Source organism: Acanthaster planci, linkage group LG08 (genome assembly GCF_054643075.1).
Source record: "Acanthaster planci isolate LZ-2023a linkage group LG08, COTS_SCS, whole genome shotgun sequence".
NCBI classification, from domain to species: Eukaryota; Metazoa; Echinodermata; class Asteroidea; order Valvatida; family Acanthasteridae; genus Acanthaster; species Acanthaster planci.
The window spans coordinates 11550055-11574595 of record NC_141784.1 but is presented as its reverse complement, the minus strand read 5'-3'; the positions used below and the strand labels follow the sequence as shown (position 1 = coordinate 11574595).

At 42.8% G+C, this 24541-nt stretch overlaps 3 protein-coding genes and 1 long non-coding RNA gene across 7 annotated transcripts; 1 reads left to right on the top strand and 3 right to left on the bottom strand.

The window, feature by feature from the left end:
• The first annotated feature begins 550 nt into the window (after positions 1 to 550).
• Positions 551 to 18516, top strand: LOC147798383 (uncharacterized). 3 transcript variants are annotated; one of them, XR_015426238.1, is made up of 11 exons: positions 551 to 782; positions 3024 to 3220; positions 3362 to 3728; positions 4142 to 5150; positions 7189 to 7378; positions 12205 to 12401; positions 12543 to 12909; positions 13323 to 14494; positions 15534 to 17049; positions 17219 to 17386; positions 18323 to 18516. It is a non-coding gene; the product is annotated as an uncharacterized LOC147798383 (long non-coding RNA). The 3 variants fall into 3 exon arrangements; XR_015426239.1 differs by lacking the exon at positions 15534 to 17049; XR_015426237.1 differs by having other exon boundaries at positions 15534 to 17386.
• On the bottom strand, positions 987 to 7799 carry LOC110984179 (cytochrome P450 2J4-like). The gene is made up of 3 exons (XM_087140450.1): positions 7151 to 7799; positions 3307 to 4263; positions 987 to 3188 (listed from the first exon to the last, which is right to left on the bottom strand). The coding sequence occupies exons 1-3, from the start codon at positions 7506 to 7508 to the stop codon at positions 3007 to 3009; spliced, it is 1497 nt and encodes a 498-aa protein (XP_086996576.1). The 5' UTR covers positions 7509 to 7799; the 3' UTR covers positions 987 to 3006.
• LOC147798384 (cytochrome P450 2J4-like) lies at positions 8818 to 15134 on the bottom strand. Its single transcript, XM_087140449.1, has 3 exons — positions 14267 to 15134; positions 12488 to 13444; positions 8818 to 12369 (listed from the first exon to the last, which is right to left on the bottom strand). Exons 1-3 carry the CDS (start codon positions 14625 to 14627, stop codon positions 12188 to 12190), a joined length of 1500 nt encoding a protein of 499 aa, XP_086996575.1. The 5' UTR covers positions 14628 to 15134; the 3' UTR covers positions 8818 to 12187.
• A 97-nt stretch (positions 18517 to 18613) lies between the features above and the next one.
• rnf32 (ring finger protein 32) lies at positions 18614 to 24535 on the bottom strand. 2 transcript variants are annotated; one of them, XM_022244079.2, is made up of 8 exons: positions 24358 to 24535; positions 23026 to 23278; positions 22428 to 22570; positions 22240 to 22272; positions 21945 to 22069; positions 21479 to 21587; positions 20154 to 20321; positions 18614 to 19455 (listed from the first exon to the last, which is right to left on the bottom strand). In XM_022244079.2, the coding sequence occupies exons 1-8, from the start codon at positions 24415 to 24417 to the stop codon at positions 18991 to 18993; spliced, it is 1356 nt and encodes a 451-aa protein (XP_022099771.2). In that variant the 5' UTR covers positions 24418 to 24535; the 3' UTR covers positions 18614 to 18990. The 2 variants fall into 2 exon arrangements, with proteins under 2 accessions (XP_022099771.2, XP_022099773.2); XM_022244081.2 differs by lacking the exon at positions 24358 to 24535 and adding an exon at positions 24084 to 24253.
• Between the last annotated feature and the right edge of the window lie 6 nt (positions 24536 to 24541).

Genomic DNA, 24541 nt, shown 5'->3' with positions numbered 1-24541 from the left:
GAACTCCATAGTAACGACAATATAATGGTGAAACAATTAGCCCTACCTGGAAAAGTGCTGGAGAGAAAGGCGATGTCGGCATGCCGAATACTCACCGATGCGTAAAACCCTCCGCCAACTCCAACCTTCCACTCTCATAATTCAATACATGTATTTCCCTACTTTTTGTGGGTGGGGGGAATAATAATATTCTTTCATAATCGAATACAAATCGCCTGCTAGCGAAAAGGAGCGAGAATTGTTGCTCCCGCTTATCCCATATTTCAAATGTTTCTACGTTGATTTCTGCAGAGAATCAGGCAATGGGTGTCAGCTGCTCCTCCATCGATCTAACGCGTGAGTCGAGTATACCCGTGATAAAATATACCTCAAATGAATTCATTTTAACGCGGCACACGGAGGTGACCTTTTTTTTTTTTGATTTTACAAGAACTAATTGCCTCTCTCGTTTGATGCAGACATTTCACCAGTAATTCAAACATTTCGGATTGGGCCATCCCTATCCGGTTCGTAAGTGCACTGTCACTGCAGTTTAAACCACGGCCACTGCACATGCAGTTACGTGCATTGATCGCCGTTTAGATGGAACCGGAAATAAACGCCCAACCAATGGGAGCCTGCAAATCACGGCGCGTCCGCCTTTGTGACGAAGTCACGAACCACAGCGTTGTGGACACGTTTGGGTGCTTAATGGTAACACTGATTTGTTCATGGATAAATAAATAATAACACACTGAGTCGGTGGGTAATGTCGTCGACCAATGCTCCCCCAGTTTCCCTCGGTAGGTGAAGCGTTGCGATTAAAGAATCAGCTGAATAGCTGCTTTCTAGATAATTATAGAAGCGTAATATTTCAAACTCCTTCACAAATAACTGCAAGAGAAGCATGAATTTTATTGACCTCATAAAAATTCCTTCATCCCCTCTACTAAGCTTGCTATTTGGTACGACAAAACAGCGTGAATCTTGTGGGCTACAGTTTATTATTAGTTTACATCACGAGCACATCAAAGGGTTACAGGCATTTCGAAGTTATACATGTACACAAAATCAAGTTTAATTTGGAGTATTTTATGCGCTGTATGGTATTTGCTGACATTTAAAATGCCTTCTTATCACCATGTTACAATAGCACATGTTGTATTGCTACTTAAGTTGTACGGATTGACCTTCAAGAGTAGAACCGCTTTCCAAGTAATGGGACTCACTTAAGGAATGACTAGTTGAACCACAAGGCCTATGGGGAGGAAAGCAGGGCTGGACCGGATGGGCCATGAGGCAGCCCACCGGCCTTATAAGGAAAAGTCAAAGTTCATTAATTTGACCAACCCTACCCTCAAATCCAAATGAACCAAACATATTCATGCACGCTGTATTAATATTCAAAGACTAGTAGCCAATACCTAATAAGGCAAGGAAACTTGTATGATGGATGAAAAATGAAATGTCCAGAAAATGTATAAAATCCCTATGAGCTATGACAATCGGGCAGAGAGCCGCACATCGAGCCAGCCGAATAAACCACATCAACTACATGTACAACTTTGTCCCAAGTCATCCTCTGGTGTCGATCCATATAACCTGTCGAGTTATATTATTATCGAGTGATATACTAAGAAAAGTTGGCAAAACGTGACGTTGTGATACATGTACATGTAAAAATGTTTATGTACTTGAGTTCTCGTCGTTACTCTACAGAGTCATACAGCATTCTTTGCCAGTGTGAAAAGCTCATTAGTTTAAGCTTTTATTCTGTTTATTTTTTATTTGCCATTTATTTATTCCATTTCTTTACCCAGGGTATGCCCAAACAGTTTCAAACTGGTTTCCATTGGGGCCCTGCAAACATAAATTAGTACAATAGTTAGAAACTCATGATGAAAAGTAAAACTGACAAATACGACAACATTAATATTTACAAATACAGACCACTACAACATCATGCACATGTGAACATTTAAATAATCAAGGCACTAATTAAACACTGATCAGGGGTTTGAGCAAAAACCCCCCACAAAAAAACCTATGGGAAAAAAAGAACACGGGGAACATTAGCAACAAATTGAACAAATTGCACACTCGCAAACTGCAATAGGTAAAAAGAGTGACTCGTAAAGACAGCAACAAGCACGTGTTGAAAGATCACCGGAGATACAGCCGAAAATTTCTCCCGAGCTCAACTTGAAACGTCACTGACTCTAACAGGTAGACTTGAAACAACCTTCTTCTATAGTAGCAATTTTCTTAGCAACAGAGGCTCCTTTGGTGGGAACTGCACTTCGCTGGTTCACAAACGACTATGAAATTCACGCGTTACTGGCGCTTCGAATGCTTTACAAGAACAGTGTGGATCATTATGGTGTTCTATAGCCGACAAAATTGCGCCCCGACTCGCGACACTACCACAGCTCCATTGCGTTTTGGCGTCGCCTCACTTTTATGCAGTGTCACGGTTTAATGCGCTGCGTCCTGTCTTCTTAATGTCGCACCGTGCCGTCGCGTTGTGCTGTTTCTTGATATCGTCGAGTCGTGCTGGCGCGTCTTGCCGTCGTATCGTGCCGTCGTGCAGTCCCACCCTGCTGTCATGTCGTGGCGTTGTGTCGTCGTACCGCCGTGTCGTGCTGTCGCGACAGAGCCGTCGTAGTGTCGCATCGTGGCATAGGGGCGACGGGCTGACGCAAAGCAATTTTGTAGTCTATGTAGAATACCATAAGATCATGAATAACATTTACATATACGGTATAACATGTTCATTACAGCATTCAGGTCCTAACTCAAAATAGGTCTACGCCCTTCGCATTCATTAAAATGTTTTGTTCAGAACCAGAAAAGGCTTTATTTTAACAGAAACGTTGCTTTTCTGCTTGAAACTTGAAACTCTCACCAACAGAACTCGAGTACATGTACACTGTATACACTTTGGATTTACGTATATCCTCGCTCAGCCTACAATTGCAGGTACTTCGCTCCTTTGCCACATTCATTTATTCTTTACTTTATTCACGTTCATTCTCTTGGAACAGCGAATACTTCAAATGGAAATGGCGACAGAGTAAGACCGTTGATGGCCTTGAAGGAGATGGGCGGGGAATTCTCAGGCTTCACAAAGGTGAACTGATGCAGGAAGAAGGAAAAGAAGATGAACAACTCCATCTTAGCCAGTTGCTCTCCAGGACACACTCGTCGACCTGCAAAAGAAAAATTACTGGTGGATATGGAAGTAATGAGATATCTTTAGTTAGATGAATGTTTTAGGCAAAGTCCGAAGGTCGCAAAGGTGATGTGTTAATTTGTGTAATTATTTACCTGTGGAAAACGGAAGATGTTCTTCTCGGTGTCTTACTTTTCCATTCTCGTCCAGAAACCTCTCCGGTTGAAACTTCTCCGGTTCGGGCCATAGGTTTGGGTCTCGGCTCACTGCCCACAGGTTGGCTACCAGCATGGTGTTCCGAGGGATGTCATACCCGAAGATGGAGGTACTTTGCGAAAACATGTGAGCCAAGCCGAGAGGGCCCACGCTGGCAATGCGCTGCACCTCCATTATGGTCGCTTCCGTGTACGGCAAGTCCGATTTATCGGCTAGGCGAGGCAGTCGTTGTCGACCAACCACGTCGTCCAGCTCTCGCTGGATCTTGCTCTGCACCTCTGGGTAGGCCATCATGTAGAGCAAGGCCCAACGAAGGGTGGAGGAGATGGTTTCCGTCCCTCCGGTGAACAGATCGAAGACGGTGAGCAGCATATTACAGGATGTGATGTGACTTTTGATGTTCTTTTTCTCGTTATTCTGAATCTCTCCCAGAAACACATCGATAAAGTCTCTTGGATTTTCTGGATCCCAATGTTTACGATGATCGTCAACGTGCCCTTTCAGGAACCCAACTATCCGAAGCATGTTTCGATGAAGTTCCTTGAAGGAAGCCGTAAATGTCAGACGCTGCATAATTGGCAGAAACTGATAAGCAGACCCACCACCAACGAGCTCAAAGTTTCTGTTGAGCAATCTCAAAAGCTCCTGGAATTTAGTATCAGCGTAGTCAAATGTTTTACCGAGTGTCACTGAGCAGATGACGTTGGAGACGGCGTTGCATATTAAATTCGTTGGATTAAATGGGCTTCCCTTGTTCCTAATTTCTTTTATCAGGACAGTTGCCTCCCCAGCAATGGCATCTTCAAAGCTTGTTTTTCCGGCACCAAGATCCCTCAGCACTTTCAAGGAGAATTTCCGCTGTTCGTGCCAGCAAGGACCAGACGACGAACCCACACCTGAAACGCAAACAATTTTTATAAGAATCTTCCTCCTGATACCAGTAAAACATCGGGATTTTTAAACCATGGGAATGGCTTTTTCAACCGGGGGTGGTAAGGATTGTCCTGTGCCTAAGTGAATAACGCTGTCATGAAGCAATTCTGAGTAAGGAACCACAAGTATGTAGGGGAAGGTCGTGGTCAATTAAGGAGGAAACTGGGCTCATGAGAAGGTCGTAAAAATGAAATCTAAGGTACTGGAAGTGGTCGGGGCTGACCACACTATATCCTGGACTGACCACACTAACTTTCTGGAAGTGCACAGATATTTTCTTAGAAATTAGATTGGAATAAGATGGGTTATAAAGAGGAGGAGAGAAAGGGGAAGAGGGTCTTTGAGATTTTGACTTGCTTTGTATCACATCTGCTAGCACTACTGTAGAAATAAATAAGTATACATGTAGAATAGCAGAGAAGCGTGATCGTGTGAGTTTGTCAGAAGTACAACGATTTCGTCGTAAAGAAGATGAAACTACATTACAAACGGAAAGGTCACAAAGTCAGAAATTGCCCATAATATCTGACCAGTTGAATTTGTGTTGCAGTTCATCACATTCCTCCTGTATTATACACTGTCTAACATTCTCAAATCAGATGTATCATTGAAGCCTGCGTGCGATCTTGGTACCCCGGGAGTCTCACATGGAAGTAAACCAAAAAGAAAGTTTTGCATCAAGACTATTGACATTGATAATCTCATAGTTCAATGTTAACGGTGTGTTTTGTATCAGTTTATTTCAGGAAGGTGCGAAGGCCTACATGCATGTTACGGGAGCGCTGAAGGTGTATAACAAAGACAAAGGGTAGCGTGAACCTTTTCAGTTGGGTGTTGACTTCATATTCCTGTAAGTACCCGACATTCCTGTATCACATTCCTGTAAAAACTCTGAATGTAATATCATGGATACTGAAACAGCACCGGGGGATGTGAACGAGTCTCACTGCTTGTAACAGAATACTCCCTGGCTTAATTTCGCAACAGATTGAATACAATGGATTTCATTCGGATGTCTCGTATTATACATCACAAAAGCTATCCGAACACCATTATTTATGTAGATGTACGTTTAAAAGTGAAATAAAATACAACCTTCCTTCAAATTTACGGGACAAATGCCCAGTTTGAGCAGATTTCAGGTAAAATCTAATCCTAACCAATGGGTAACGTTTTGCAAACTTTGGCCGCCCCCGTATTTAAGCTATGGGCAAAATGTTCAAACCTGTTCTCCCTATAGGCATCGGACCCCTTTTCTCGCTTAATTCCCCCTTAAATTAACAATTTGCCATTTACTGGCATTTTGTGACTCTCAAAATTGTGATGGCCCAATATGGAATTCTTCCCAAGGTAGGTTACAGACCTTTCTTTGCTCCGCCAGAGTTGCCAGTTTTTGCCAACCTGTGGTTGACAAAGTATGGCAGATTGTCAGAGCAAAAAACAAAAGAATAATTATAAAATGTCAAAAAACCTTAGTCTGGATACCGGACCATGATCTCGACCATTCTCGTCAAATCAAGGGTCGCACAAGTACCGCACAATGTCCAAGTGACCAAAACCAGAGGAATTCCTCCAGTCTTAAAATAAGCCGAAATTTGGAACTTGTCCTGTCCACATTCGGATAGCATCGTTGATGTTCGGGCATATCCGGCTGTGTCTCTGCGGATAGTGAGATATGTTTTCTTATGCTTAATGCCTACATGCAACATAATATTGCTTCCTTCCTATGCGTTTTTGGAGTTTCTTTTCAAAGTAACCGCCAACATTAACAACCTGTACGTACATCTAAATACAGGATCCACCCAGGGCTTTCCTAGTGACCCTTGACAAGTTGCATTATGATCTATCTGTGGTTGATACCTGACCTAAGATTTTACCAAGAATCCTCAGGGAATCTTTGGTCAGGGAAGAAGACAAAAAACAAACAAACTAACAGACAAACAAATGGAAGAATTCCATCCTAGACATCACTTTGACATCATTTGACAACCTGTCCATAAAGCCCATAAAGTTATGTGTTCTTAGTATGCTTCGATATCAGCCCTACCTAAATTTGACTTTTTAGGACATTGCGTTTTGACAGGGCCCCAGCGTTGGCGGAACGATTTTCAAGGGGGGGGGGAGTTGTTAGACCATCAGGCATCAGTCAGTAATAGGTAGATCCATTTAGCCTCTCCCAAATATAGGACCTGCAAAATGTTGGGGGGGGCAGGACCCCCCCAGTTGATAAAGTGGGGGGGGGGCATTGGCCGCCTTGTCACCCCCCTTCCGCCGCCACGGGAAAATTAGGGTCCATATATGAAATTCTTCCCAATGTAAATTTTATGGCAAACTATGGGCAAGTTCGAGCAACGACTATGGTTAACTATAGTTCGACTAACACAGCCCGAATGATACGGTGGTTTGGGCTATATCTAGTCGGCCATCTGGGAACCGGCTCGGGGTATGGTCGCACCGCTGATTATCACATAGGGCCTTGTCGATTTCATTTGCCATTACAAAGGAACAATTCGTATGAAAATAATTGTACGAGACTGCGTACGAGGTCAAAGTTTGGTGACCATATACGCTGCGAGAATCGCAGCCACTGGTGAATAGTGAGTAATGATGATATCTTAAAAACTTGACAAAGTAGGGTCGTTCGAGGGAAATGTTAAAAAGCATCGACCACTGGTCGAACTGTAGTAGTTCGCGCTCAAACTTACCAGATGTTGCAAAGAACGCGTATTCAACTGACATTTGCTAGCTGTACAAAATGGCAGTCATTGTTGCTGGTAAACAAGACATACATGCTCGTAGGCCTATCAAACCGCCACCATACAGCTGGGAATGAGTATTACACGTAATTACCTAAAGCATCTTTGTCCTCCGTGGCCTTGTTGTAAAAGGTTGATGGCGGTCTGTCACTGGAGTTTGGATGAGCAAAGGCTTTCTTGACGGCTTCGTAGCTGCTGACAACCACCACCAGCTGTCCGCATAGATTCAAGCTAAGCACATCCCCGTAGGTCTTGGCGAGCAAGGCCAGAGATTTGTACTCATCTCCCTGCAGGGCCAACTTGGGGAAGTAACCCAGGAAAGGTAAGCCAGTTGGGCCGGGAGGGAGGTTCCTTGGTCTTCGAATAAACCAGATAACAAGGTAGAGAATCCAAAGATAGACCACTAGGGACTTGATAGTCACACTGGTGAAAATTATTTCCAATAGGGCCATTATGAATATTGCAAATTTTGCACTAGAATGATTGATGCCAAATTCAATGGACTCCGAAACCGACTATAGACCAATACCGGAGAAACAGTTGTTCGGGTCAATCATGAGGGCGAATGGATGCACGTATCCGTACCGTGGTCAGGGTTGATTTCCCAACCATTCTACATGTACAGCACAAACAGTGTACATGTACATGTACATAGAAAAGATCGTATTGTTGGTATATGGGTATATAGTACGTGTGCAGGCGACATAATCGACCTCGAAAGTACTATGTACTCAAAGGATTGGTGCTGTGTGACCTCACAATTCATAACGGAAATGATATTAAAGAGTCTCCGGCAGTGGCGTGCTGTGCTGTAAACAAGTTAGGGGTGGGGAAATGGTGGTGGTGGTGGGGGGTGACTTGCCTGAACATGAAAATTTCAAAGGGGGGGGTAGTACCCTATATACACTATATAGGGGGCGATGTTCAGGAAAAATCTGTAATGTGTATCAAATTCATGCAGAATTTTACACGACAATGGAATATATTTATGGCTTTTTTATTTTCCCCTCTTTTTCCTTGATATTGCAAACGTTAACTTTTTAGTCGTTCGGAAATCCTACAAATTCTTCACAATCCGCTTTAATTTTTTTTGCTCATTGCAAGACGTTGGGGGGGTATATACCCCCACTCCCCCGGGAGTTTCGCTCACAGTCTCTGCAGGGCTAATTTACGGAAGTAACCAAGCAGGAATGGTAAGCCAGTCGGGCTGGGAGGTTCCTTGGTCTTCTGAAAAACCACAGGGCAAGATAGAAAACCCCTAGATAGATCAATATCGCTTGCATCGATCAAGCGCGTGAGTCGAGTATTTTTATACCTCAAATGAATTCAGTTTAACGTGGTACATGGAGGTAACTTTTTTCGATTTCACGAGAACCAATTGCCTGTCTCGTTTGATGCAGACATTTCGGCAGTAGTTCAAACATTTTGACTGGGCCATCCCTATCCGGTTCGTAAGTGCAACGTCACTGCAGTTTAAGCCACGCCCACTACACATGCACTGCACATACAGTTACGTGCATTGATCGCCGTTTATATGGAACCGGAAATAAACGCCCAACCAATGGGAGCCTGCAAATCATGGCACGTCCGCCTTTGTGACGAAGTCACGAACCGGAGCGTTGTGGACACGTTTCGGTGCATATCATTGTAACACTGATTTGTTCATGGATAAATAAATAACAACACACTGAGTCGGCGGGTAATGTCGTCGAGCAATACTCCCCCAGTTTCCCCTCGGTAGGTGAAGTGTTTCGATTAAAGAATCAGCTGAATAGCTGCTATCTTGAGAATTATAGAAGCGTAATATTTCAAACTCCTTTACAAATAACTGCAAGAGAAGCATAAATTTTATTGGCCTCATAAAAACTCATTTATCCCCTCTACTAAGCTTGTTATTTGGTACAACAAAACAGCGTGAATCTGGTGGGCTACAGTTTATTATCAGTTTACATCACGAGCACATCAAAGGGTCAAAGGCATTTCGAAGTTATACATGTGTACAAAAACAAGTTTAATGTGGAGTATTTTATGCGCAGTATAATATTTGCTGACATTTAAAATGACGTATTATCGAGAGCTATACTAAGAAAAGTTGACAGAACGTGACGTTGTGATTCCTTTAAAAATGTTTATGTACTTGAGTTCCGTTGTTACTCTACAGAGTTATACAGCATTCTTTGCCAGTGTGAAAAGCGCATTAGTTTAAGCTTTTATTTCTATTTATTTTTAATCTGTCATCACTACAAGAAACACGTGCAGTATAAAACATAATTGATGGAGCAAAAACAAACAAAACAAGAAAAAGCCTATGAATATCTATTTCAAAAGGGCATTCACTCCTAATACAAAACAAAATAGACAGAAAGACAGACGGATAGGGAGACAAAAACCGGAGAAACATTTAAAAACACAAATATATGTTAACGAGAAATGGACATTCGTTTATAAACTAAAACAAGGATAAACTTCCCAGCCAAAGCAGATTTCTTTCTTTTCGTGTATTGCAGGTACATGCACTAAGTTTGAATGTACATACTGTTGCGCACCCGCAAATCTTGGAATTCTAGCGCCCCCTAATTTTACTCGTTCTCGGTACTTGCATTTCTCAGGGTCTCTTATTTAGCTCAGCTATGCATTATGCATTTGTATTAAATTATTCATGCTGTACTCTGGCGTGATCGCGTGTTCCTTCACTCCTTTATCCTTGTGTTTTCTCTGCTCAGTTGTGGTTTTCTCTGCTCAGTTTTGGCATGTCGAAATTCCCCTCCATGTGGCTGCGTGGTTGGGCGTGGTAAGGTTCCCTGAAATGCTAATGTCCAGAAACCTCAAACTTTGTAACTGTCAATCATTCGCCACAGATGACTGGGTAAGCACTTTCACGCACCCGGCTCTACACTTTGTACACGTGACTTCTCATTCTGTATTTTACATTGCTACACACGACCCTTAGATTCTTGCGCACGACTCTAGCAGGAAGTCATGTGACCCTTTGAGATGGAAGATTTTCATTGGTTGAGCTGTTCAGCGACGCTCATATTTTATTAATTCCTAAGCCTCTAGAATCCTATAAATAGAGCAGATTTTTTCTAGCTCGTCGGTCAGGTGCGGTGGACCAAACCCTTATTGCGAGAGCGGAACCCAACGTAGTGCGGCGGTTGGACCCTTACCGAGAGAAGTGCGATAATAACCATTCTTATGGCGAAGAAATGTAACCATATGAATGACCAGCCAGCTTAGCTTGGACCGATGCGAGAGCGGTACGAATTAGCCCAGGGTGCTAGTGAGAGTCGTAGCGGCCCATCACCGCTACGTCCGAACCGATTGCCGGGCGAGACACCCCCGTGTCCCCCGCCACCCTTGTCCTGCTAACTAGCCCAGTCCTCCCCGTCTCTACGCTGAGCCAATAGTACACAGTGCGGCGACTTTATCATTGCGCTCATCACATTGCGGTCTGAGCGTCAGTGCGGTCGGTACATACCGGCGCTGGCCCCGTCCAGCCCTTGTTAGTCACCGTGGTGGTCCGGGACAGCTCCCACCACGGCCCGGCCTGATGAGTGTAGCCTAGTTGTGCGATGCTACACACACGTACCGTACCCACTCCGTCTGACTTGCATTTCCAATGGTCCTGCCAAACCGTAGTTTAGTTACACTCATATACAACTTCGCCTCTCTATAACTTTGCCTTTTGTGTGTTGTATTATGTTAAGCTACACCTTCTTCAAATCCATATTGAACCTTGATGAAGAGAAGTGAGAGCAATAAACCAACCATACAGTTTGACTGTCACCCAAACCCCTTGTTTCACGTCCACCCTTTAATAAATTGTTGACCCCAAATATCACATCTCGTACACACTAATGAAGTCCATGCTACCATCGACTTGATATTTCAGGGAACGCAACAATACTCACAATAAACTCTTTCCCCGTCTTCTTTTAATACAAATATTAATTTTCTCATGACCAAGCCACCAGATCCGAACGCAGGGTTACTGGGAGGTTTTCTCAGTCAGAGATATAAATGTGCACGTAAAAAATTAGATCTAACCGATCAGTATATGTGCAGTAAATTGAGCACTGACGTGTGGGGAACTTGGTCACAAACGAAATAACAGATCCCTATACGAGATTGCAATGTGCACCAGCTGTGTATCTCAACGTTGCTGGTCGTATGGCATTTTCATTCTTCGCTGTCCCACACTGCTGTTCTTTGAGAAGCTCCTCTGAAAAATGTCTTAACACCATCAACAGACGTTCGTGTATACAAATTGCACACTCGCAAACTGCAATAGGTAAAAAGAGTGACTTGTAAAGACAGCAACAAGCACGTGTTGAAAGATCACCGGAGAGACAGCCGAAAATTTTCCCGAGTCAACTTGAAACGTCACTGACTCTAACAAGTAGACTGAGATCAACCTTCTTCTATAGTAGCAATTTTCTTAGCAACAGAGGCTCCTTTGGTCGGAACTTCACTTCGCAGGTTCACAAACGACTATGAAATTCACGCGTTACTGGCGCTTCGAATGCTTTACAAGAACAGTGTGGATCATTATGGTGTTCTATAGCCGACAAAATTGCGTAGCGTCGTCGCCCCGACTCGCGACACTACGACAGCTCCATTGCGTTGTGGCGTCGCCTCACTTTTATGCAGTGTTTAATGCGTTGCATCCTGTCTTCTTGGTGTCGCATCGTGCCGTCGCGTCGTGTTGTTTCTTGATATCGTCGAGTCGCGCTGGCGCGTCTTGCCATCGTATCGTGCCGTCGTGCTGTCCGGCCCTGCTGTCATGTCGTGGCGTTGTGTCGTTGTACCGTCGTGTCATGCTGTCGCGACAGAGCTGTCGTAGTGTCGCGTCGTGGCATAGGGGCGACGGGACGACGCGAAGCAATTTTGTCGTCTTTAAAGAATACCGTAGGATCATGAATAGCATTTACATATACAGTATACATTTTCATTACAGCATTCATTTTAACAGAAGCATTGCTTTTCTGCTTGAAACTTGAAACTCTCACCAACAGAACTCGAGTACATGTACATTGTATACACTTTGGATTTACATATATCCTCGCTCAGCCTACAATTACAGGTACTTCGCCCCTTTGCCACATTCATTTATTCTTTACTTTATTCACGTTCATTCTCTTGGAACAGCGAATACTTCAAATGGAAATGGCGACAGAGTAAGACCGTTGATGGCCTTGAAGGAGATGGGCGGGGAATTCTCAGGCTTCACAAAGGTGAACTGATGCAGGAAGAAGGAAAAGAAGATGAACAACTCCATCTTAGCCAGTTGCTCTCCAGGACACACTCGTCGACCTGCAAAAGAAAAATTACTGGTGGATATGGAAGTAATGAGATATCTTTAGTTAGATGAATGTTTTAGGCAAAGTCCGAAGGTCGCAAGGGTGATGTGTTAATTTGTGTAATTATTTACCTGTGGAAAACGGAAGATGTTCTTCTCGGTGTCTTACTTTTCCATTCTCGTCCAGAAACCTCTCCGGTTGAAACTTCTCCGGTTCGGGCCATAGGTTTGGGTCTCGGCTCACTGCCCACAGGTTGGCTACCAGCATGGTGTTCCGAGGGATGTCACACCCGAAGATGGAGGTGTTTTGCGAGAACATATGAGCCAAGCCGAGAGGGACCACGCTGGCAATGCGCTGCACCTCCATTATGGTCGCTTCCGTGTACGGCAAGTCCGATTTATCGGCTAGGCGAGGAAGTCGTTGTCGACCAACCACGTCGTCCAGCTCTCGCTGGATTTTGCTCTGCACCTCTGGGTAGGCCATCATGTAGAGCAAGGCCCAACGGAGGGTAGAGGAGATGGTTTCCGTCCCTCCGCTGAACAGATCGAAGACGGTGAGCAGCATATTACAGGATGTGATGTGACTTTTGATGTTCCTTTTCTCGTTGTTCTGAATCTCTCCCAGAAACACATCGATAAAGTCTCTTGGATTATCTGGATCCCAATGTTTACGATGATCGTCAACGTGCCCTTTCAGGAACCCAACTATCCGAAGCATGTTTCGATGAAGTTCCTTGAAGGAAGCCATAAATGTCAGACGCTGCATAATTGGCAGAAATTGATAAGCAGACCCACCACCAACGAGCTCAAAGTTTCTGTTGAGCAATGTCAAAAGCTCCTGAAATTTAGTATCAGCGTAGCCAAATGTTTTACCGAGTGTCACTGAGCAGATGACGTTAGAGACGGCGTTGCATATTAAATTCGTTGGATTAAATGGTCTTCCCTTGTTCCTAATTTCTTTTATCAGGACAGTTGCCTCCCCAGCAATGGCATCTTCAAAGCTTGTTTTTCCGGCACCAAGATCCCTCAGCACTTTCAAGGAGAATTTCCGCTGTTCGTGCCAGCAAGGACCAGACGACGAAACCAGACCTGAAACGCAAACAATTTCTATAAGAATCTTCCCCCTGATGGCTGTTCCTATAAATGAATAACGGAAGGGTCACAGAGCAAGTGTGATGTTGTTGAAAGGTCACAAAGTCACATTGTGATGGCCCAATATGGAATTCTCCCCAAGGCAGATTACAGACTTTCCTTTACTCCGCCAGAGTTGCAGCTTTTGCCAACCAGTGGCAGACAAACTATGGCAGGTTTGTCGAAGCTAAAACAAAAGAATACTTTTTAAACATAAAAAAAAAACCTAGTGTGGATACCAGACCACGATTCGACTATTTTCGTCAAATATAGGGTCCAATATCACCTAATGTCCACGTGACCAAAACCAGAGGAATTCCTCTTCAAACAAGGCTAAAATTCTGAACTTGTCCCGCCCACATTCGGATAGCATCGTTGATGTTTGGGTATACCCAGCCGTGTCTGTACGTATAATGAGATATGTTTTCTTTTGCTTGTTGCCTACATGCAATCGTACGAGATCAAAGCTTCAATGACCATGTACGCTGCGAAAATCGCAGCCAATATGATGAAATGTGAGTAATGGTGAGATTTTAACATCTTGACCAACTAGGGTCGTTCGAGGGTAACTGAATTGCGCTTGCAAATTGTTAAACAGCATCGACTACCATTAGTCGAACCATAGAAGTTGGCATCCGACTTGAACTTGTTACAAAGAACAAATAAACAACACACTTTGGCCACCCGTACAAAATGGCAGTCATCAAGTTGCTGGACATACATGCTACTAGGCCTATCAAACCGCCACCATACAGCTGGGGATGAGTAACACGTAATTACCTAAAGCATCTTTGTCCTCCGTGGCCTTCTTGTAAAAGGTTGATAGCGGTCTGTCACTGGAGTTTGGATGAGCAAAGGCTTTCTTGACGGCTTCGTAGCTGCTGACAACCACCACCAGCTGTCCGCATAGATTCAAGCTAAGCACATCCCCATAGGTCTTGGCGAGCAAGGCCAGAGATTTGTACTCGTCTCCCTGCAGGGCCAACTTGGGGAAGTAACCCAGGAAAGGTAAGCCAGTTGGGCCGGGAGGGAGGTTCCTTGGTCTTCGAATAAACCAGATAACAAGGTAGAGAACCCCAAGATAGACCACTAGGGACTTGATAGTCACACTGGTGAAAATTATTTCCAATGGGGCCATCATGGATATTGCAAATTTTGAACTCGAATGATTGATGTCAAATATTGATCAATGGACTTCGAAACGGACTATGGACCAGTACCGGAGAGTGTGTTAAACAGTTGTTGGGGTCTATCATGAGGGCGAATGGCTACACAGCCGTCCCGTAGTCAGTGGACTTGGAAAAGTATAGATGTATATTTAAATTCCGCTGACCTGACTCGGAAAAAATGAGCGTTTCGCGAGAGTTGCAAGTCTGATACTTCTGTTAGTGTCAAATTCGTTAAATGAACTCATTAAGGCTCCGGCGGGGGAAATGCACTACGGCGACGATATCGAAGGCTCTATCGAGAGAGGGGCGTGGCGGATTCCAATTCTGTGTCAATTTAGGGTCAATTTTGAGCGATAGAAATGATACTGATTTTTTTTTCTAAAATAAAGTCTAAATATCTTTTGCATTGAAACAGAGAGGCTTATTCATAGTTTTTTCATTGCTTCTTTGTTACAACGGAACATCGTTTCCGCAGGAATAAGAATGTATATGTTAAGACGAAAAATGACTTGTTTCCATCCTCTGTTGTGCGTTCACCAAATATCTTCAATCAAAATTTGTATTTCGAAATCTCACACTCTATTCCAAAGCCTACGGAGCCTTTAAAAGGACATCCCCAAATTGTTTTTATTTCTTGCCCACGACTTATTATTCCGTGCGCACGAAGTTATTTGCACTAGTAGGCCTACTCGTATAAGAGGGGCGTTATCATGCTGCCTCTGCGTGATAAGTTTGGTGGAGGGGAACCAGGCCACCACTATGAATTTTGTTTGTCCCGGACTGTTTTCTGAAAACAAGTATGTATGTGGCTAAGAAAATAACACGGGAGACCGGTGCAAGCAAAGTTCAAGGAATAATCGGTTGCTATTATCGTTTAGCTTACAGGGTGTTCCAGGATTATTCCAACAGGATTGCTGCCGTGCACTAGAGTTTTGTAGACGGAGGGGATGAGATTTGTCATCAATATCAACAGGGCCACGCCCCACTCTTTTCTTACTCTGCGGTTTTCATACAGCTTCATGGACGAGGGGTCTAGACACTGGTAGTTTTTATAGGTTTTTTGCGACCAGTATGGATAGAATTTTAGGTCGATGTCAGTTTTAATACACTGCTGGTGATACCATTGTATGTTCATGGTTGAACTTCATAGAAAGTATGCCCATCGAACCAACGAACAGTGAATTTGGAAAAAAAATTCATCACTGTTTTGCTCATTAAGATCACGTCTTTTGTTCCAAAGTGAGGAAGCTATCCTGAACTTTTTACCATCACTAGTAAAGTTAACGGTTGAATTCTTCAAAGGAAATGTTGGACGGCTTTCGCAAAAGCGGCAAACTGCCGTAAATAATCACAACAGTATGACAAAAATTCCGGTGTAAGGTCATATTCTGATAGCATGTCCTTTATTAGTTCCTCTGCGCACACGATTTAAACTTTTCGCTCGGTGATCATGTCAGCCGACACACGCGGTCATAATTATTGGCAGTTCACTCGTCCTTGACTTACCCGATGGTCAAAGGTTATTCTTTCGTTTGCTTAAAGCATTCGTGTGATACGCTCAAGCTGGAGCTATTGAAATGTTACCAAGTATATACCAGTCTGACCTCAAAACTCTGACTTGGTTCTCAATATTGTCAAAAAACATTTATTTGGTATCCTGAATAAAATTGACAAAGGCTTTTGCCGAGTAATGTTTCGGATGGCCGTACCAACAGGTGGGTTTGATCATAGCTGTAATTAAGGTGAAACCCGTATCAACCACGATGCTACACAATGAACAACACACCTCAAAAGACCAGTTTTATTTACGACTTGTTAGTGGATATCAGATTTGGTGGTTTAATTAATCATTTTGTCGTTAGGACAGTGCATATCCCACAACTCTTCGAACAATTTGGCAGCTGCAAACGGAAAGGTGCTGTCACTGGAACTACTGCAACTGATAGGCTGAATAAAATTGAAGACATCTATGCATAAGATGAAGATGAGATTAGCTATGCATTCATCGTCTCTACAGTGTTATGTCTAATCAGTTTAGTGACTTGGTAATTACAGTAGAATCATCTGTCCAGTTTGTGTTATGGCAGTGGAAGCCATGATCGATATTGAATGAATTATTTTTTATGAAGGGCCGTGTAATAAGAAGAGTGGCAAAGAATTATTTTCTTCCATGTTCCTCCACCTGACCACTCTAATCAGCTGCTTCGTAAGGCCAAGAGTGCCACCAGCACCAATTTGGAAGCTGCGGGCAAACAATCATTCACTATTATAAATCACTGTTCATTATTATTGTTCATGTACATAACAGTATGCAGACCTGCATGTGTCAATTTTGGCATCTGCTGTATATTTTTTTCCAACAACAGCGTGCGGGGCCTTGTGATGTACATTTTGGTTAGTATCACATTATTTTGCTTAAGTAGTTTTGATTGCGCAAAATATGTTGCAGATTAGTCATATATTTAAAAAAAAATGATAATGCTGTCGAATTAACCTTATGGCCTTCCATTTGCTCCCCATTCTGTAGGCATACAATTCATGATCCTTTTTCTCTTGTTGCTAGTCGACCAACAAGTAAGGAACGTTTCCCCTGGACCGTGGGTTTGGCCGGTAGTGAGCTACTTACCCTAATTGGACGAAGTTGTAATTCCTCTCAGGGTACAGAGACTTCTTGAACTGCGTCACAGCCTCTGGAGTTCATCAGAAGGAAAGTTGAGGCTCACCGCGGAAGGTTTGACCCAGATAATTGATGCGTTGGCCTATCTAAGCAAGATGCTGCCGGGCCGGCAATGATGATAAAACTCCAATCAATCAAATTTTCTTGTGACGATCTTTGGGCCATGTTCTTGGCTTGGACAGAGACGACTTCCTATAGTCTCCGATGGGCACTGTTTCTTAAAATGGCCAATCTCAATGCCCCAACGTGCAACAAGAGCAAAATGACGTCGTCCGTCAAAACTGTTTACCTATATCTCGGCTACCGGCCTGCCCTACACAGAGCCGACAGTCCTCGAGATACATGTTTCGCGTTCATATCACCCCTCCCTTTGCGTTATACGGCAAATATAGATCCGTGGACCTCATCCCAAAAGACACAATCCGGTACGTGTGATGTCACTTCAGTTTAAACCACGACCACTGCACATGCACAGCACATAGAGTTACATGCATTGATCACCGTTTATGTGGAGCCATGGAACCGGAAGTTAACGCGCAACTTCTACGATCGTCCGGCGAATCGGGGCGCGTCCGCCGTTGTGACGAAGTCACTTACGAACCGGATAGTTGTAGTGAGCATCTTGATGCTCTGCGGAAACAAAAACATGTGGCAGGGTGCAGGGAGGTTTGTCCCTAGTCGATTCATAAAAAATGGCAATGTTTCTTTCCTTCGAGAGAAACTTCAATTTTTCAGTGTTGGTAGGTTGACTAAATCCGTCTCCTCAAGGCATTGTGCAGGGCCTTGTACACTGTATCCGTCTTTGTTTATCACTGGAGCGTAGTTACTCTTCCATTAGCTGACATCAAGCAGTCCTCTCAAAATACTTCGTTTCCAGCACCCTTGCTTTGTCTAAAGTTAAAGACTTTTTCACAAGAAATGGTTTCACACAAGGTTTTGTCACCAGATGTAACCACCCACACATACACATTTTCGCTTTTAATACTGCAGGTCGTTGGGCATGTCTAGGAAAGCAGCTGGCTCGAAAGGCATTATTCATCTCCTTTCTGCATCAGTTCACGATCGAGAAATCAAAGGATGCCCCGCCCATAATCATCAGCCTAAAGCCTACCCGTGGCTTGACTGTGGCCCCAAGATGACTTAAAAACTATTGCGTATTAACGTTCTTTGATTTTTGTAATCCCCCTCAGTTTTGGTTCAACACTCTGCCAATTCAATCCATTTGTTTCAGCCCACTATGTTTCCTTTGTACTTAGGCAATGAAAACACAAACACCAAAACTTTCCTCATCATTGCATGAAGACTGATTTAATGGTAAAATTTTGACATCGAACTCTCTACAAGTATTCTTTTATATGATCAAAACGCTACAACACGTGCTCATATATGTATACTGGTAATCAGTGATGTCGTCTGTCAGTGTAATTTTCACCCTGCAATCGCTTAGAAATGCCTCTTTATTCCTCAAACATTGTCATTACATGTACATGCCAAACTCTCCTAATAAAGCATAATTTGTGAGGTGGTTTAAAGGGAAAAGAGATCGTATGGACCTTTTGTGACATGTATATTCATCAAGGAGATGAAAGCCTTTTTTAATTCAGCATTGTTGGCGCCACACACAAAAAGACAGAAATCATATTAAATTTAGGTTGGCCTTAGGGAGAAGAAAGGACTTTTTTCTGATACCCTGACCGGCAGACTGGACACACTTTGGTCTGGGCCAAGGATAGCTCCTCAAATGCTTGCAGGCAGACCAGATGGAACACATGGGTGCACGAAAGCAGCACTGTGTGTCTAGGACTCTGTCTGTCACCATCTCGGTCACTGGAAGTGTCATTCTCAGTCTGTGTTTGTCTCCTGTGATGCAGACTCCCACTTGATCTGCTGGGGACCCTCGTGTCTTGCTGTCTGATTTTCTTCTTTTGTGTAGAGTTATTTGGCATGCATGTGGTACTGCGAGTGGGTTTGTTGGGGGGTCTTTCACAAGGTTTGGTCCTCGTTTTATGACTAGTAGTCTCACTATGTTGGGTGATGGTTGAATTGGTGCTGGTGTCTACACTGTCTGGCTGGTACAAAGGCATAATACAAATTGGACACTCTGTCTTGCCTCTCTCCACTGCCTGAAAACAAATTATACGTGTATATAAAAAGGACGTTAATAACACTGAAATAGATGAGGGCAGCATTTCTGATAGTCAAGATAAAGTCCAAAGGGCTGAACCTTGACATATGGGTGATTATGACATATATTTAGGGCTAGGGGCTTTAGGGCAGAGCTAAAACCCGTTAGGTTTAAGATGAAGAGATTGTTACAGCTGCAAAGGATTGTGATATCATGTCTTAGATACTGTAATTTTGCCTACCAAGAGCCAAAAGATACTGAGTTTGTAACAGCAACATTGAAGTATGTCTTGCATAACATTATTCAGAACCTTCGAGCTTTGGTCACATTGAACACTTAAGTGTGATGTGCAAACCATGTACCAATTGGTGTCCAACATTAATGGAATACGGCCAACACCAAATTGACCAGGGGATTCTGGCAAGGTCATTCAAGAGATAATGGAGCTGCACTTATACATGGGAAGCCTACTGGCTCCATTCCCACAAGTTCCATGAAGGCCAAAACCCAATGATACTTATAAACGGCTTTCCTCAAACTATTAAACCCTGTTGAATATGTGGTCCAAATGTTGCAATTATACTCCCCCCAAATCTCCCCTAATTCACTGAATATTGCATAGGTGTTTTGCACTTGTTAACATAAACCACGACTTACTTAGGAACTCATGAAAAGACGGGAAGAAGGGCACTGTACCTTCAGCTGTATTAAGTCCCATTCCTCTGGGGTTATGGTACGAAGATTTGAAGCTTCCAGGTTCTTAAAGACGTCCCTACTGGCCGTAATGGAACGGTCCATTTCTGCTAAGAAGGCATCCACATGGGTGTCGTAGGATCGCAATAATCGCTCTGTTATTGTCTGCAACTGAAAATGTGAGAAATATCACTACATAAAAACTGTCTATATTTTTCTGATAAGGTCAATATTTAATGATAATGGCAGTGTATATACAAGTTCTCCATTTGATACCCACTATCTGGATTAGAATAGCGATGTTCACAGGTGATTGTACATATGGGTATTAAGGACCTAGATTTTTATTTCCTGTACACCGATCAAATCATTCTACTATGATACACAGTGACGTCTTATGATTTAGTGTGTGAACTAATGCCTTGAGCTGGTCAAGATCTTACAGGTCCTGGCAAGAAAGGATCTAGTCCAGGAATTGAAGGGTCAAAGGAGCTAGTCTATTCATTACATAGAATCCTCTGGAACAATGTTAAGTTTACCTCAGGGTAACTTTGTTAGCGCCAGTAAAGCTTTTTTTGACTCACACAAGGAGTAGACAAGCATGAAACTGATGGAGCAACAGACAGCCAAACAATGCCTCGGAGAAGGGTTCTAAAACTCTGAGATAAGAGTTCAGTCTAGGAGATATGACTTCTAACAAAAGCAAGAAGTTAGAGCCTCACGAAAATGATTGGTAGATGTACCTTTACATTCAGTTTGTTTAGCTCCCTATGCAGCTGTATGAAATACTGGACTGTGATTTTTGACAGTAGATAGAAAGGAAAGGTGAGTAGGCCCCCTACACTGAATTGGATCAATGACAGGATGTTAATATCAATATAGACGATATGAAGTTAAGATGTCGGCAAAAATGTGAACATTCTCTATATCCTGACAGCTAATGGACTTTTTCAAACTCATTATGGTAGGTCAGATTTCGGAGGGCTATTTTGGGCATCAAATCATTTGTATGAAAGATCTTTAATTCTGATTGCAAATAAAGCCACTTGATCAACAGTTCCACACTGTCTTTACTAAATATTTTAAAAGTCAGAGGTAAGTGGTTTAATATTTGAAAATTTGGACACTACATCAGTGGTTCTCTTATGACATTCATTACACCAACTCTTTAATAGACATGTTTTCATTCACTGCGAAAGAAAAGCAAGAAGTGTCTCTCTTTGTGTTTGATTATTTTTCACAGAAATAGTATCCTCTCTGAAACTGAACAGTTTGCTTCCTCACTGAACCTTTCACAAACTCAGTGGTAAAACAACTGCAATGCGTACCTTTTCCTCGTAGAATTTCTTCCGAAGCCTGGGGTCTTTCGGCGGTACTGTTTGCCTAAGTTTGCAATACCAAGTCCGGACGACATACCCTCTCCAACATGCCTGAATTCTGGAAATGCAGCCATTTAAATTGTAACTGAAACATTATTGTGAAACTGCTTGACATCATGTATTCTGAAGGGAAGAAATGACAAAAAAAAAACAAAAAAACTGAAACAACAAAAAAGCAAAGCAGTATCCCTACAGCTTACATAAGGAATTTCAGCCCTATCCGAGACCACTGTCAGAGAAATTTCACACATTTTAACGGTTCCTGTACTACCTAATTCCAATTCTGCATGTGAGTTACAGACAATAAGTTACCTGAACTACTATTACAAGGACTTATTGGGAATGACTCATACAAAAATGAAATTATACCAAGGGGTCGACAGCATCACTCGCAAACTGTGATTGGAGGACTCACCGTGTGGCACACTTAACTCTATGGAGTTTGGCACCTTCATGTATAACTCTCGTTTGGTACTGCTCTTTTCTACACATCGGGCACGTCTTCTTTCCGGTGAAACGTTCAAATGCTTGAAGACAGTTCTGAGAAAACCAACCGGTGAAAAATTTAAAATAATTCTATCTGCATCAAATGAATAGGTATTATACAATCTTAACAGACACCCATAGTTCAACATAAAGGCAGTCATTCCTGTAAATGTTTGATTATTTTTGTAAGCTTTTTATTGATACTCGTTTAAGCTGATACTCACTCGATGAAAGACATGAGAGCACGACAGAAGAACCTGAAATATAAGACAAGAACAAGTTCAAACTTTTTCCTTCTGCTTCTCAAGAGAACATGAGAATGACATAAACAAACACCAGACCAGGAGTCAACTTTTCTAAGGGGAAAAGGTAGGTCTTTTTGAGATCAGGGACATTACATGGATGTTTGTACCTGTTGCTGTAAGCCAAATTCTTCCTTACAAATGACACAAGGGAGCATGGAATCGTCACGACGATTAGATTTCTCTTTGGCGTCTTTCCAGTCCAGGTCAGAGAGCTGCTGCTCTGGTGCCTCAATCAGGCCGAGCTTTTGAGCTAAAAGAGTAAGGAGAACACAGCAGAGAGTGTAAACTGTTAATGATTCTGTAAGTAAGAAGAAATTGAACTAATGTGCGTTATCAATACACAAATCAACTTGTTGACCAGCCGTCTATCACATGAGAGAAAATTTTGACCTGACCCAAAAATTGAACAGTGATTATTCACCTCCAGTTAGCATTAAATAACTCGAGCTTTTACCTTTAACCTTTCAACAGTATAAATAGCTTGGCAAATTTGATTGACTTCGGAGAGAGTAGAGTGCAACTTTAAGAGTCTGAAACAGTGTAGATGAAGTTCGTAGTATGGTCTGGGCAGCCCCATATACCTGTAGATGATTATGTCCCATGGGAAATTGGTGAATGTTAAAGTACGACATACAAGTTTAAGTTTTTGAATCTAATCTTGGGGGAACTTGACTGACTCTTGCCATCACCAGTTGATGGTCTCACCAAGTGTAAGTGGTGGTGGCCTATGGTCCAGCACATACTCCTTGTCTTCCATCTTCCCTTTGGAGAGAGCATCACCTTTCCTCCTGCCCACTCCCTGCCTCTGGCCTGTATCCACCACTGGCTTGACATCCTTCAGCTGCTTCTTGGGCCGCCCATGATGGATCGGCTTCTTCTTCAGTGGGTCGGCCAGAGACAGGTTGCGAATGAGATGGTCTTGGAAGGCCACGGCAGCAAGGGCTGTAACATTGCCAGCCTGTTGCAAATCGTACATGTAATTTTAAAGGCTGAAAATACCAAGTTCCCATATTGGCCGAAACAAAATGTGTGTGCCCGGGTGGTGATCTACTCTACCTTCTTAAAATTCAGGGGGTGGGTCCGTCCTCTAGTCCTAAGGAGGATTGTGGAGGTCCAAATGCTATTTGATCTTAATTTGCGACTTATTCCCCAAGATTCAGTGAGATCAAATACCACAAAAAGTGAGAGAAAAAAAATTAACTGGAAGGAAAAGCAATCTTTAAGTCAAACTGTCAGCCGTGCACATGCACCAGCTGCTTTGAGTGTGTACATGTACAAATAACACACCTAGGCCCTATTTTGTTACCAAATAATAGACACCGGTTTTTTTTTTCATTTTGAAAATAAATCTTTAATTCTCCAATGCTATTCACTTCCTACTGCATTCTCTCCGTACCCCTTGTGATTGTGGTGAAAATGATAATGTCAAGAGTGCATTCTTTACCTTTTGAAGTTTCTTTGGTAAGTTAACTAGTTCCATATAAACATAGCAACATCAGTAATTTTCTCCTGCAGTGGTTTATCATCATGTTTATTAGGCCTACTTAACCCTCCTACTGTTTTAATCGTCAAAAACAGTCAAAAATTGATTTCCCCCAATACACAGACACGTATGGGAAATTTGACTGATTTTGACTAATATGACAACTGCATGAAGAATGCATCTTAGCATAGGAGGGTTAATGTAAATTTTGACAGGTAAAATACAAAGCATTTAGTCCCAAGTCTACTTTGAAAATAAACATTTTTCAGACGAGTCTTACGATGTCTGTGTCGTCTCTTTTTTTAACCATTTAGCTGAAACGCAGGCAAAAGCACTGAACGTTACATCGCACATCCAGTCCAGGTACCCCCAGAGCTGTGGGGTCCGATGTCCACTCCGCTCCCACGAAGGAGCTCTCCGGGAGTGAAGCGGACGTTGGACCCCACAGTAACAGTTCTGGGGGTACAGTACAGTCAAGGCCAAGCCAAACACTGTGTCCTACTACTACTACTAGTCGTACGGTTTGCTTTAGATTTCTACTGATTTCAGCTCACCTGTCGGTCACCTGTCTTGGTAATGTTAGCTCTCATCTGCTCATCCCTTTTAAAATTCATCACAATTCACTTGATGAAATTTGGGTGCAAAAATACAAATACGTTTACGCCGAACTAATTTCCATGACACCAGTAACGCAAGTTTATGACTTATGAACTTCGACCTTTCTAGACCTCACGTGCA